This window comes from Dasypus novemcinctus, chromosome 3 (assembly GCF_030445035.2).
Source record: "Dasypus novemcinctus isolate mDasNov1 chromosome 3, mDasNov1.1.hap2, whole genome shotgun sequence".
Classification (NCBI taxonomy): domain Eukaryota; kingdom Metazoa; phylum Chordata; class Mammalia; order Cingulata; family Dasypodidae; genus Dasypus; species Dasypus novemcinctus.
Genome location: NC_080675.1, coordinates 91,817,159 through 91,829,295, shown reverse-complemented (window position 1 = coordinate 91,829,295; position 12,137 = coordinate 91,817,159). Strand labels below are relative to the sequence as shown.

Here is a 12,137-nt window from a genome sequence, read left to right as displayed (position 1 = left end):
AAGCAGCTATCAGAGGGAAGAGGGGAGTGAGTGAAGCAGCACTGTCCCGACCCCAGTGTCCCCCCAGCCTGAAGTCTCCAAGGGCTAAGAGGACCCTCCTGCTGCTCACAGCAAAATTCTGACAGATTCTCGGAGGCTGCTTCCCCCTGGTGGCAAGTGGTTGCCCTGCAACAAGGAGACCACGTGATTTCTGGGAACAGGCCCTCACAGGAAGAGAACTGAAACTCTGGGTGGGGTTGTGGAAAGGGGTGGAGAGATCTCTCGAAGCTGCCCCGCCAGGAGCTGAGCTGAGATCCCCTGGTCACCCAGCTCAGGTAAGATGAGCCGAGGCTGGGCGTCAGCCTGGGGCAGGGGCTGGAAGGCCTGGCCAGGTTGGAGGTGGGAGGTTGGCAGGGACACCTGGGGACCCCTCTGCTAGACCGAGGGATAGAAGACCTGTGAGGAGGGGGTTTGGCCATGAGAGTAAGAAATTGACCAAGGGCCATCACCCAAGTCTCGTAGGCAAAGAATGGGAGGACCTGTGGCTGGATTGTTTGGGGAGAAAGGCTCTTTGCACCAGCCTCAGTTGACCCGTTTGTTTTCCTGCCTCTGGCCCTTCCCACTTCCGCACCGCTCCATACTTGTCCCCCAGGTGTCGTCGCCGTCGTCTGCCCCCCCCTCCCCGTCTACCTCTGGGGCAAGCAGAGAAGAGCAATGGGGGTCAAATGATAGGTTGGTGGGGGTCTCGTAAACAGGCATCTCGGAAGCAGGTACTGCCTCTGCCAATGCTTGGAGTCTTGACATGGCCTCTCACCAGGAACAGATCACTAAGGGAATTTTCTCTCCCAAACAATAAAGTCCTGAAATGTTCTAAAATTAAGACTGGTACCTAAGACTTTCTTCTAGATGTCACAGCATGAGATACTAAAAAGTGCATTTTCTTGTCACTGCAAGTGAAGGAAGAAATGAAACTTTTTTGGTACTGATTTTTTAGGAGGTTCTGGGGATTAAACCCAAGACCTCATACATGACACTCAACCACTTGAGCTACATCCATTCCCTGAAATGAAACACTTTTGTCTCAGAGACTGAATGTTTCTGGAGTCAAAAGAAGATGGATGGGTTGTCTCAGGGTCTCAGGGACCTTGGCTGAACACAGCCCCAGGGGCCAGGGTGGCGGCAGATGTTCCCTCCCAAGGTGTCAGTTCTGCTGACACTTCCTGTTCTTCTTGCCCACCAGGATGGCATCAGGCAGGGCACGCTGCACACGAAAGCTCCGGAACTGGGTGGTGGAGCAGGTGGAGAGTGGACAGTTCCCCGGGGTGTGCTGGGATGATGAAGCCAAGACCATGTTCCGGATTCCCTGGAAGCACGCAGGCAAGCAAGACTTCCGGGAGGACCAAGATGCTGCCTTCTTCAAGGTGAGGGCCTGGAAACCGTCCCTTCTGAGTGAGGAATGGCGTATATACTGGTGGCTCCTGCCCCCAAGGGGGTGTGTCTGCCTGGATTGCAAGTAAAGGGAAGGTCAGAGAGGAGAACCAGCTAAATAGTCAGCAGCGCTTGATGCAAAATGAAAATGCGAGCCCTTCTTCAAAAATTACTCACAATTTCAAGCTGACAAGAGTGGCGCGTAAACCAAGTGCAGCCCCTTCCAGGCACAGGGCGCTGTGCAAGTGGTCGGGTCGCACGCCCATGAACAGTCCTGTTGGGGGTCAGCTGGGGTCTGTAACCAGCTGCTTCTTCACTTCCCTCCTTTCTTAGGCTTGGGCAATGTTCAAGGGAAAGTATAAGGAAGGAGACACTGAAGGCCCTGCCACCTGGAAGACACGGCTACGCTGCGCCCTCAACAAGAGTCCTGAATTTAAAGAGGTTCCTGAGAATGGCCGGATGGATGGGGCTGAGCCATACAAAGTGTACCGGCTGCTGCCATCTGGAACCCTCCCAGGTACATACCCTGTGCCCAACCCCGGCCAGGGTCAGCAGCCTGGGGAGGAAGGACGGGGGTCTGAGCCTCCTGCCAGGCTGGTAGGTCTCTTCCAGGCCCTCTCAGAGCTGGGCCCTGTCCTTGTCACCGGGGAGGTGCTGCCCAGGGTCCCCTCCCCCGCCCTGCACATCCTCTCCTGGTCTGTCCCCTACCTCTTGTTCCTCCCTAAGTTTCTTTTTTTTTTTTTAAGATTTTATTTATTTATTTATTTCTCTCCCTTCCCCCCCACTCCAGTTGTCTGTTCCCTGTGTCTGTTTCCTGCGTCAGTCTTCTTTGTCCGCAGCCGCACAGGAATCTGTGTTTCTTTTTGTTGCGTTATCTTGTTGTGTCAGTTCTCCGTGTGTGCAGCACCATTCCTGGGCAGGCTGCACTTTCTTTCGCGCTGGGCGGCTCTCCTTACGGGGCGCACTCCTTGCGTGTGGGGCTCCCCTATGCGGGGGACACCCCTGCGTGGCAGGGCACTCCTTGCGTGCACTAGCACTGCGCATGGGCCAGTGCCACACGGGTCAAGGAGGCCCGGAGTTTGAACCGCGGACCTCCCATGTGGTAGACGGACGCCCTAACCATTCGGCCAAGTCCGCTTCCCCCTCCCTAAGGTTCTTATCCTTCTTTCCCCGCTCAACCACAGCCCAGCCAGGAACCCAGAAATCACCGTCAAAGCGCCACCACAGTTCCGTGTCCTCTGAGAGGGAGGAGGACGAGGTGGCTGTGAAGAGCTGCACATTCAGTCCCTCCGTGCTCCAGGACCCCCTCGATAATGTGAGAGCTGGCTGGGCTTGAGGGTGGGCCAGGAACTAGAGGGAGAGGCAGGCCAGTGATAGACACTTGTGTCCTCAGGAGGAGCCGGCCAGTGGGAGCGTAGGCCACGCAGGTATTGGGGGCGGCAGCAGTGGCAGCGGCAGCCCTGAGCCACAGGAAGGTACCTCCCTGCCTCTCGAGTCACTCCCCATGCCCAGCCAATGCCACAACTCTGGGTGACCAGTGCCTTCACCCCCCTCTTCCAGGTGCAGACACAGCAGAGGACTCCTTTCCAGGGGACCCAGAGTCCCTGGAGCTTCTGCCCCCTCCAGACTCAGGTACTGGGCATTTCTGGCTCCTCTCTGCTGCCTGTTCCCCACCGGTCATCTCCCTCGAGCAGGGTCCACCTCTCCCACAGACAGAGGCACTGATTTCCGGGCAGTGAGAATCTGAACAGCTTGTCTCCACAGCACCCTCCTCCACACTCTGTTCTTGGAAATATCACTTGGAGTCACTCGTTTCTTTGGGTTACCGGAGGGCCCGTCCCTGGGGACCTTGTAAACGGCAAGACCCTGTGGGTTAAGCTCCTGAGGCCTCGGGGTGTGTCAGTGTGTTGTCTTAGCTCCTCTCCTGCGTGACAGAAAACCTGATGGAAGCCCCTGGCTGACTAGGGGGCGGGGGAGGGGGGGAGGGCACCCTCTCTGACCTGGGAAGGTATGGTGCTACCCAGCCCCACAGCCTGCTTTGACCTCTCCAGACTTTGCTTGGATTCTCTCTCTCAGCCTCAGTTTCTCTCATCAGTAAACTGAGGACATTGGCTTTACAAGGAGCCCCATTTAATCTCCCCCCAAGTCTGCTGCTGACCAGGTGTTCCCTGAGGGGAGGCAGAGCCAGAGCAGGCGAGGCACGGCTGCTGGCTTGCCAGCTCCCTGGGCGCCAGGTGCAGCTGTGCTGTTCTCCGTCCCCAGACTACTCGCTGCTGCTCACCTTCATCTACAGTGGGCGCGTGGTGGGTGAGGCCCAGGTGCAGAGCCTGGACTGCCGCCTCGTGGCCGAGCCCTCGAGCTTCCAGAGCAGCATGGAGCAGGTGGTGTTCCCCAAGCCTGGCCCCCTGGAGCCCACACAGCGCCTACTGAGCCAGCTCGAGAGAGGCATCCTGGTGGCCAGCAACTCCCGAGGCCTCTTCGTGCAGCGCCTCTGCTCCATCCCCATCTCCTGGAATGCACCCCAGGCCCCACCTGGTCCTGGCCTCCACCTGCTGCCTAGCAACCAGTGCGTGGCGCTCTTCAAAACAGGCTGCTTCTACCGAGGTGAGGCTGCTCAGCCGAGCCCCTGAGCCCCTACCCCTGCTTTTTGGTGCCCCTGGGCCACCCTGTCAGCCAGCAGATCCTCCATCCTAGGTGGCAGCCCTGGCCAGTGCACATCCCCTGTGGTCATGTGCCTGGCTCTGGCAGCAGCTGTCCTTCACCTGCCGAGGAGCCCAGCCCAAGACTTGGTACTCAGGGAGCACTGTCACATGGAGGCCTACAATAATTTACATGAAAGGGTACGGACAAGCTAGTACAGAGATTTGAGACCTCCTGGCCCTCCCCTGCATACACACTGGCACACATGGTCACCTTCCTCATCTGGGAGAGCCGCCACACACCACAGCCCCTGGCCCTTTCCTGCCACGCTCCAGACCTCCCACCTGCTCTTGGCATTCCAATTCCTGCCTCCACTCAACTCTGACCCCTTAGTAGTAGATGCACAGGCACGTCAGGAGTGTGTGAGCAAGCAACAAAGGTGCGGGCTCATCTGGGTGCCTGTGAGGACTCTACTAACCCAGGGGGAGCTTTTCAGGGTGTGTAATACTCTCCTAACTCTAAACCTTTGCCTACCTGCACATGATGAGTAGCAGCTTAGCTCCTTGCTTCTCCTGGTCCTGGGAGATAGCTTGGTGACCCTGCCACCCCGCTCTGGCCTTGGTCTCCTGCTGGCCCGCTCCTGCCTCTCTTTTACCATCATGGCTCCCTCTCCACGCTCCCATGCCTGTGGCTCTGTCTATCTGAGGCCCTCTCCTCTCTTTTCTTTTTCCAACCCTTGACCATTCTCTTTCAGACTTGGACAGGTACTTACGGGGCCTGGGTCCCCAACCCAAGTTCCAGGCAACCCTGGATTTCTGGGAGGAGAGCCCCGGCCCCAGCCCCAGCCTGCCGAGTCTTATTACAGTGCAGGTGAGTTCCAGGCAGGGCAGAGTAGCCTGTCCTGGTGGGGGGGGGCTGGGTTGTGAGGGGGATTTCCGGGAGGAGAAAGGGCCCCTGGTGGGAGGGAGCTCCCCGAGGCAGTATCTGCCCCGGCTGCACTCACTGATACCCTCCTCCCTGCTTGTCACGGTACAGATGGAGCAGGCCTTTGCCCGCCACTTACTAGAGGAGACGCCAGAGGAGCAGGCAGCCACACTGTCCCTGGTGCAGAGCCTTGGGGACCCACTCACCTCTTCACCCATCTGTTCTTACTATCTCCTGTAATAGACTCCTTTCCACCCTGCTGACCTCCTCCCTCTGTGGTGATTCTTGGTGGTTGTCTGTGGTGGTGACATCTTCCCGCTCCTCATTCACCGTGGGTGGGGGGAACTCAAGGTGATTTTTATCTTTTTTTTTTTTTCTATTATTTTTTAAATTTTGAGCTATACCCTCCTCCATCTATCTCTAAAGAACTGGGAAAGTCCAAATGGCTGAAATTCAGGAGGCCTTTCTCTCTTCTCCCACACCTCAATTCTAAAGTTGAGCACTTTATATTTGTATCCTAGATCTTCACCAAGGATTTAAAATAAAATTTTATTGAAAGAGGAATCAGTATCGCATTTTCTGGGAGAAGGTAGCAGGGGTCAGATGTACACTTGAGCTCACTTTCTGCTGCCCCCTCTGGGCCCTGTCCTCTCCTCCACCCTGTGGGTGCTGGCTGGGATGCTGGCTGAGCTCCATGGGCCTGGCTCCTTGTCCCCTCTAGGCCACTGGGATCGGGAAAAGGATGGGGCTCAGTCACCATAGCCACTGAGCTGACAGCCAGGCACTGTAGCCACCAACTTCATATGGGAAAACTGGGCTCCACAGTTCTTTGCTAGAGGCCCCTGATCAGGGTCCCAGTGACAGGCCTGTGGGTGGACTCTGCATTGGAGGCCAAAGGAAAAGAGGAGATACTTGAGGATGACCTGAAACTATGAGCCGGAGGCCCTGGGGCCTGGGAGGATAGGAGAAAAAACAGGGAAGAGTTGTTGGACTTCCTGCACGTGGCTGTTTCTGTGGGGACAGATCAGGCCCTGAGCTCCTCTTCTGGCACATAGTCACTGCCACTCTTTTTTTTTTAGCTTTATTTATTTTATTATTTTTTAAATTTCTCTCCCCTTCCGGCCCCCTCCCCCCCCCAGTTGTCTGCTCTCTATATCCATTCACTGTGTGTTCTTCTGTGTCTGCCTGTATTCTTATCAGTGGCACTGGGACACTGCGTCTCTTTTTTGTTGCGTCATCTTGCTGCATCAGCTCTCCATGTGTACAGTGCCACTCCTGGGCAGGCTGCACTTTTCTCGCGTGGGGCTCCCCTACACGGGGGACACCCCTGCATGGCAGGGCACTCCTTGCGTGCATCAGCACTGCGCATGAGCCAGCTCACCACACGAGTCAGGAGGCCCTGGGTTTGAACCCTGGACCTCCCATGTGGTAGGCAGAAGCTCTATCAGTTGAGCCAAATCCGCTTCCTCACTCACTTTTGACCAAACGTTATCCCAAACTGAACTCCCCTCCCCAAGCCTCGACTGTATCACCAACACCCTGTGATGAGATTCGAGGGGTCTGAATTAGATGACACTTCCTTCCGTTACTCCTGTGTTCATCCTGCCAAGTGCCATTCTTCCATCACAAAGCCACTTTCCTGACCTCCCTGCACGCTACCTTCCACCAGGCTAGTCAGATCCAGGCTGCCACCTACCAGACTGCCACAGCCTGCAGCTTCCTCTTCCTGCACAGGACACCAGAGTGGCTGTCGACTCCTTCCTGACAGGTGCCTCTGTTCTAAACCTTCAGTGGCTCCCCTACACAATCAAATCCAAATGACTCAGATCCTCTGAGGATCTTCTTGCTCTCACTTGACAAACCTCGATGCTCTGCCTCCTTGGGCCTTCTGGCCTGTTCATTTCCTAAGAGGCCAAGAGCCATTTGCAGCACCAGTGAAGAAACCAGATGCTGAGAGCCGCAGGCACAGAAGCCGTGTTCTCCCCTGGGTTTGTGGAAATCTCTCCACAACCTTTTTTGTACTAGGCCCAAAGTTATCTCCTTGACTTCCATCTTCTCTCATACCCCATATCCAATCCATCAGCAAATCCTGTCAACTTTCCTTCAAAATATACCCAGAATCTGACTTTCCTTCTGCTTCTACCACCAACACTTCAGAATATGCTACCATCATCTTTCACATCTCTTACATCACCATCTCCCAACTGGTCTCCCTGCTTCATCTGCCTGCCTTCAGCCTATTCTCAACACAATAGAGATCCTCTGCCACTCCTCTGCTCAAAACCCTCCATGGGTTCCCATCCCTCAGAGTAAAAGCCCAAATACCACGATGGCCTCCAAGTCCCTCTCTAGCCTCCTTCCATGCCATTCCTCCCCTCAGTCACTTTGCTAGAAGATCCTTCAAAACATCAAACACATTTCTGCCTCAGGACCTTTGCAGATGCTGGTTCTGTCTAAAACACTCTTTCTCCAGGTAGGCCGCATAATTTGCCTCCAACTCAATTTGGGTCTCTGTTCAAATATCGCCTCTTCATTCAGAAAGGGCTTCCCTGAATACCCCATCTAAAGAGTAGCCCTCATTACTCTCTGTTCTCTTACACTGCCTCAGTTTTCTTTGTAGCACCAATCACCACCTGACATACTTCTGACTGCTTGATTACCTCCTCTTCCCTACTCTACAAGAACAGTAACTCGTTTTGCTCATTGCTGTATCCCCAGAACATAGCAGACATGTAATAAATACTTGTTGAATGAATAAATAAATTCCTCTGTGTCTCTTGCTTATCTCCCAAGCAAAGTACTAAGCCCCAGAAGGGCAAATGGCCCCACTCATCATCTTTGTGCCCCAACACGAGCACTTATAAACAATGGCAAGTCATAGGTAGTGATTGAAACAATTTATATCTATCATGTAGAGGCCAGTTCGGCCAAGCACAGTGGAATAGGGGTAGGAATCACTGGAATCCAAAAGAGGGGAGTTCCCAACCAGGCTCTCAAGGCTAAGGAGGAGCAGTGTGGCCTTGGAGAGAGTGCCTGTATGGGTCTCTGTTTTCTCATCTGTAAAGGTAGGGCTTGGACTAGATAGTTTGTTAAATCCCTTTCAGCTTTGACATTCTGTGCTTGTAAGTTCAGGGCTACTACACGTTGATTTGACAACTATTTACTGAGCTCAGGGTCAGGCACTAGCTGAAACAAAAAGCAGGACCCTGACGTCAGGAGTTCCTCTAATGAAGAGGAATGTAACAAGGTGGTCAGCTCAGGGGCAATAAAAGCTAAGTCTTAAAGCAGTAGAAGCGTACCCCTGAGTCAGGGTGGAGAGGGGCACTGCCTACCAAAGAAATGGCTGTGCTAGCAGGAGGCCTTGTAACAGAGTGTGTTTGTAACTACAACCATACAACTTATTTTACACAGAATTGTCTGACACATGTGGCTTCTGAGACCAAGAACTATGGCACTATGCCCTGCATCCACCAGAGTCAAAAGTCCGATAGGACTCTATCACTGTCAGATGGTGCATACACCCACACCTAACTTGTCCTGGTGTAGGAAACAATGCTGGCGCGTCCTCCAATCGCCTCACAGGAGAGCTGACCTCTTCCCCATTGCCCTGTGGCTGTTCAAGGCCACCTCACATGGTTTCTACCTCCCCAGCACAGCAACAGGCCCTGAGCAGGGAACGAATTCCGACCAATCAATTGCCGACTTCACGGAATGGGGAGAAAAGGGCGGGAGTCTAACCGCAGGCCAGACGCCTTCCATCTTGTCAGGGCAGTTGCCCCCCAAATGACCCCGACATCCTCTGTTAGTTGACCCGCTCTTGTTACCAGGCCCCTCGCAGGGGAGAGTCTGGGATTTGCTCTCCGCTCATTGGGCAGCGGAGAAGAGCCTCCGGAAAACCCTGGTTACTAGAGGCGAGAACGAGAGCCCATTGGCCAGGACACCTCACAATGGCCCCCGCGGCGCGCAAGGTTCTTCCCATTGGCTCGCTGCCTGGCTCGGGAGCCCCCTGTGGCCTGAACCCAGACAAGCTACTTGGAGCCCTGGAACCGCGTTCCCAGGCAGACCTCTGAAACCTATCCGCTGTTCTGAGTCGCCGCCATCTACTGAGCGAGTTGCAAAGCACCCGAGCGCGCACTCGCTGTGCTGGGAACTGGTCCTGCGTGAGGGCGACCGGGAGTCCCAGGCGACAGTTGTAGAAGCTGAGTGTAGACCCAGGAGCCGGGCGTCTCCAGCCTGGAACCGAACCCAGAAGGATCCAGTAAGTTCGAAGGACTACGCGGCGTGCAAACCCGCTCAGCATAGACAGACGGCGGCATCCCAACCTCTCAGTATCCAATCTGCGTCTCTCTTCTTTTATCCCTTTGGTGTATCCACCGATTGTTTATTGGGCCATTGATTTGACTTTCTGGGTGCACCCGCCGCGCACCAACTGTCATAATCTTTACTTCCCTCCGACGGTTTTGGAAAGCCTGTGCCGTAAAGAATTCGGACTGAGATCCGAACAGGGTTTTGGAGCCGAGCGTGAAACAGCGACGGGAAGATGTTCTACTATCCCAACGTGCTTCAGCGCCACACGGGCTGCTTTGCCACCATCTGGTAAGGGCGGATGGGGAATAACTGGGGTGGGGGTGGCGCCCAGGAATCCCGGCTCGACGGCTCCCCCACCCCCACCCCCAGGCTGGCGGCGACGCGCGGCAGCAGGCTGGTGAAGCGCGAATACCTGAAGGTGAACGTGGTGAAGACCTGGTAAGGCCCGGAAAAGGGAGCACGGGCCTGGAGCCTGGGGGGACGGGTGGTTGGCGCAGTGGCGAAAAGGGCACGTGTTCTCCCAGCGAGGAAATCCTCAATTACGTGTTGGTGCGAGTGCAGCCCCCGCTGCCCGGCCTGCCGCGGCCCCGCTTCTCTCTCTACCTCTCAGCTCAGCTCCAGATCGGGGTGATCCGGGTCTACTTTCAGCAATGCCAGTACCTCGTGGGTAAGGTGGGGAAGCCTCGGAGGTGGGGCAGGCGGGCCCCTGGTGCAGACCCCATGAACCTTGCCCTCTCTGCCCAAAGAGGACATCCAGCACATTCTGGAGCGCCTGCACCGGGCCCAGCTGCAGATCCGCATTGACATGGTGGAGCCTGAGCTGTGAGTGTCCCTTCCCCCTGCCCCTGGGGAGGGGGGACTCAGACCGCTCAGCCTTTGATGGAGCACCTTCCTCCTCAGTCTCAGCCCACCCCAGCCTCAGCCCCTGACAGCCCACTTCCTCCCCCAGACCCAGCCTGCTGCTTCCTGATTGCCTGGCCATGATGGAGACCCTGGAAGATGCCCCTGACCCGTTTTTTGGGATGATGTCTGTGGATCCCAGACTTCCCAGCCCCTTAGATGTCCCTCAGGTAGGACTCAGGACCCCAGAGCCTCTTAAACATGAGTTGACATTGAAGAATGAGAGTGTTGTCCCAGCCTGGCGCTGGGGTTAGAAGGTGGCTGCCCCACAGAGAAGGTGCAGGGGCACTTCATGGTGGGCTCATTCAAGCATAGCTCACTGTCCTTCCCTCTTCCGGGCCTGCCTGGTAGGATGTTCTCTCTGCATTGGGCTTCCTTACCTGGGTGCTTCTCCACTCCACTCCCCCACCCCCATGGCCTCGATAATGTTACTCCCTTCCTTCAGAGGCACCTCTGGTGGCTCCCCACTGCAAACAGAGTTAATAGGAGTAGGGGCAATCCCCAGAGCTAACCATCTCAACTTCTCTCTGAGCACATCCTCTGGGCTCTCTCCCTCCTGTGCCCCCAAGACGCCACATTGCTGTGCTGTGTGCTCACCCGTAATGACAATCACTTGTTCACTACTAGTCAAGTCCTACATATCCTTACAGACCTGGTTCAAGTGCTACCCTTTCCATGAAGCCTCTACTCCCAGCCAGAACCAGATGGAACTGGTGCTCTGGAACTCAGCACCCAGTCAGGGCCTTGTTTCACCCTTTGTGCTGACTCTTGTTGGGGTCACATACAAACTTATCTCGTTGCTTAGACCATATGTTCCTTAAGGTCAGGATCTTTTCCCTTCACCTTAACATAAGGGTGAAGTGCTTGTCACATGGACAAGCTGACAATGCCTAGATAACTGGAGGGGAGGAGGCAGGGATGGGGGAAAGGAGACCAGAGGGCAAGTGGGTTCAATGCATGCTGGTGTTAGTGCCACAAGAATTAGACAAGAAGGGCCTTAGCGTCCGTTGTCTGAATATCTAGGGCTGAAGCTGAACCCTATCTTTTGTCCTTAATCCTTCCCCAAAGATTCGGCATCTCTTAGAGGCAGCAACCCCGGAGAGAGTTCTTGAGGAGACCCCTCCTGAAGTCCCGACAGAGCCCGAGAAGCCAGGTCAGCAGAGGGAACCTTCTTTCAAACAAGAGGCAGAGGAAGGCCCAGCGCTGGGGCAGTGACCACTTTTGGGCTTCTCCAAGGAGCCAGGCCCCATGAGCGGCATTTTACATATGCCAACCTATCACTGCCTCACAACTGTCCATATGAGATCAGCACTTTTATCCCCATTTTACAGATGAGGAAAGTGAGGCTTGCAGTGGTTAGGCAGTATCCTCAGGATCAGCTTGCTTGTGATGGGCATGGCCTCACCACATGGGCGTGGGACCCTGGAAAGGAGCAGAGGGGCAGCTGTGATTCCCCTGCCCCTCCAGAAAGACTTCTGGTCACAGTGGTGTCCCCTGAGGCCATCACCCTCCGGGAGGCAGAACCCATACGAGTGCTGCAGATCGAGGTAAGTCACCCCTCACACAGGGCCTGAGGCCGAGGCCTGTTTCTCAAGCCCCAGGCTCTCTTGCATCTATTTCTTTGTGCCCATCGTCCTGCCTTCTGTCTCCCATCCCCCCACCTGTCCCTGGCATTGGCACATCCATTGGGCTTATTCCTGGTGCGGCCCTACGGCATGACACTCCTGGATCCACTGGTCTTTTTTTCAGAAATGGGATGGAGTCCCCTCCTCTTGCTATTCCTCTCCTATCAGGGCGAACGGGACCTCCCAGAGATCAGCCGCCGAGACCTTGACCTGCTGATTGCTGAAGAAGATGAAGCTATCTTGTTAGAGGAACGTCTGCAAGCCAGACTTCTCCGGGAGCGTAGGGCCCCCGTGGCGCTGGATGGTCAGTCCCCTGGCCCGGGTGGCCTGGTA

General features: G+C 55.4%; 2 protein-coding genes across 3 annotated transcripts in view; both read left to right on the top strand.

The window, feature by feature from the left end:
* Positions 1-169: 169 nt before the first annotated feature.
* Positions 170-5,535, top strand: IRF9 (interferon regulatory factor 9). Of its 2 annotated transcripts, XM_058293677.2 has the most exons (10): positions 170-314; positions 1,220-1,400; positions 1,741-1,924; positions 2,592-2,722; positions 2,801-2,882; positions 2,968-3,039; positions 3,670-4,011; positions 4,102-4,247; positions 4,802-4,917; positions 5,083-5,535. In XM_058293677.2, exons 2-10 carry the CDS (start codon positions 1,221-1,223, stop codon positions 5,111-5,113), a joined length of 1,284 nt encoding a protein of 427 aa, XP_058149660.1. In that variant the 5' UTR covers positions 170-314; position 1,220; the 3' UTR covers positions 5,114-5,535. The 2 variants fall into 2 exon arrangements, with proteins under 2 accessions (XP_058149660.1, XP_058149661.1); XM_058293678.2 differs by lacking the exon at positions 4,102-4,247.
* Positions 5,536-9,430: 3,895 nt separating this feature from the next.
* The window catches only part of REC8 (REC8 meiotic recombination protein), a 5,530-nt gene continuing 2,823 nt past the window's right edge, over positions 9,431-12,137 (top strand). Inside the window, exons 1-8 of the mRNA XM_058289236.2 lie at positions 9,431-9,567; positions 9,649-9,717; positions 9,804-9,946; positions 10,026-10,101; positions 10,229-10,349; positions 11,248-11,332; positions 11,647-11,726; positions 11,973-12,134. Of these exons, the coding sequence (XP_058145219.1) occupies positions 9,512-9,567; positions 9,649-9,717; positions 9,804-9,946; positions 10,026-10,101; positions 10,229-10,349; positions 11,248-11,332; positions 11,647-11,726; positions 11,973-12,134 (792 nt within the window). The 5' untranslated portion in view covers positions 9,431-9,511. The remainder of the gene's footprint in view (positions 9,568-9,648; positions 9,718-9,803; positions 9,947-10,025; positions 10,102-10,228; positions 10,350-11,247; positions 11,333-11,646; positions 11,727-11,972; positions 12,135-12,137) is intronic.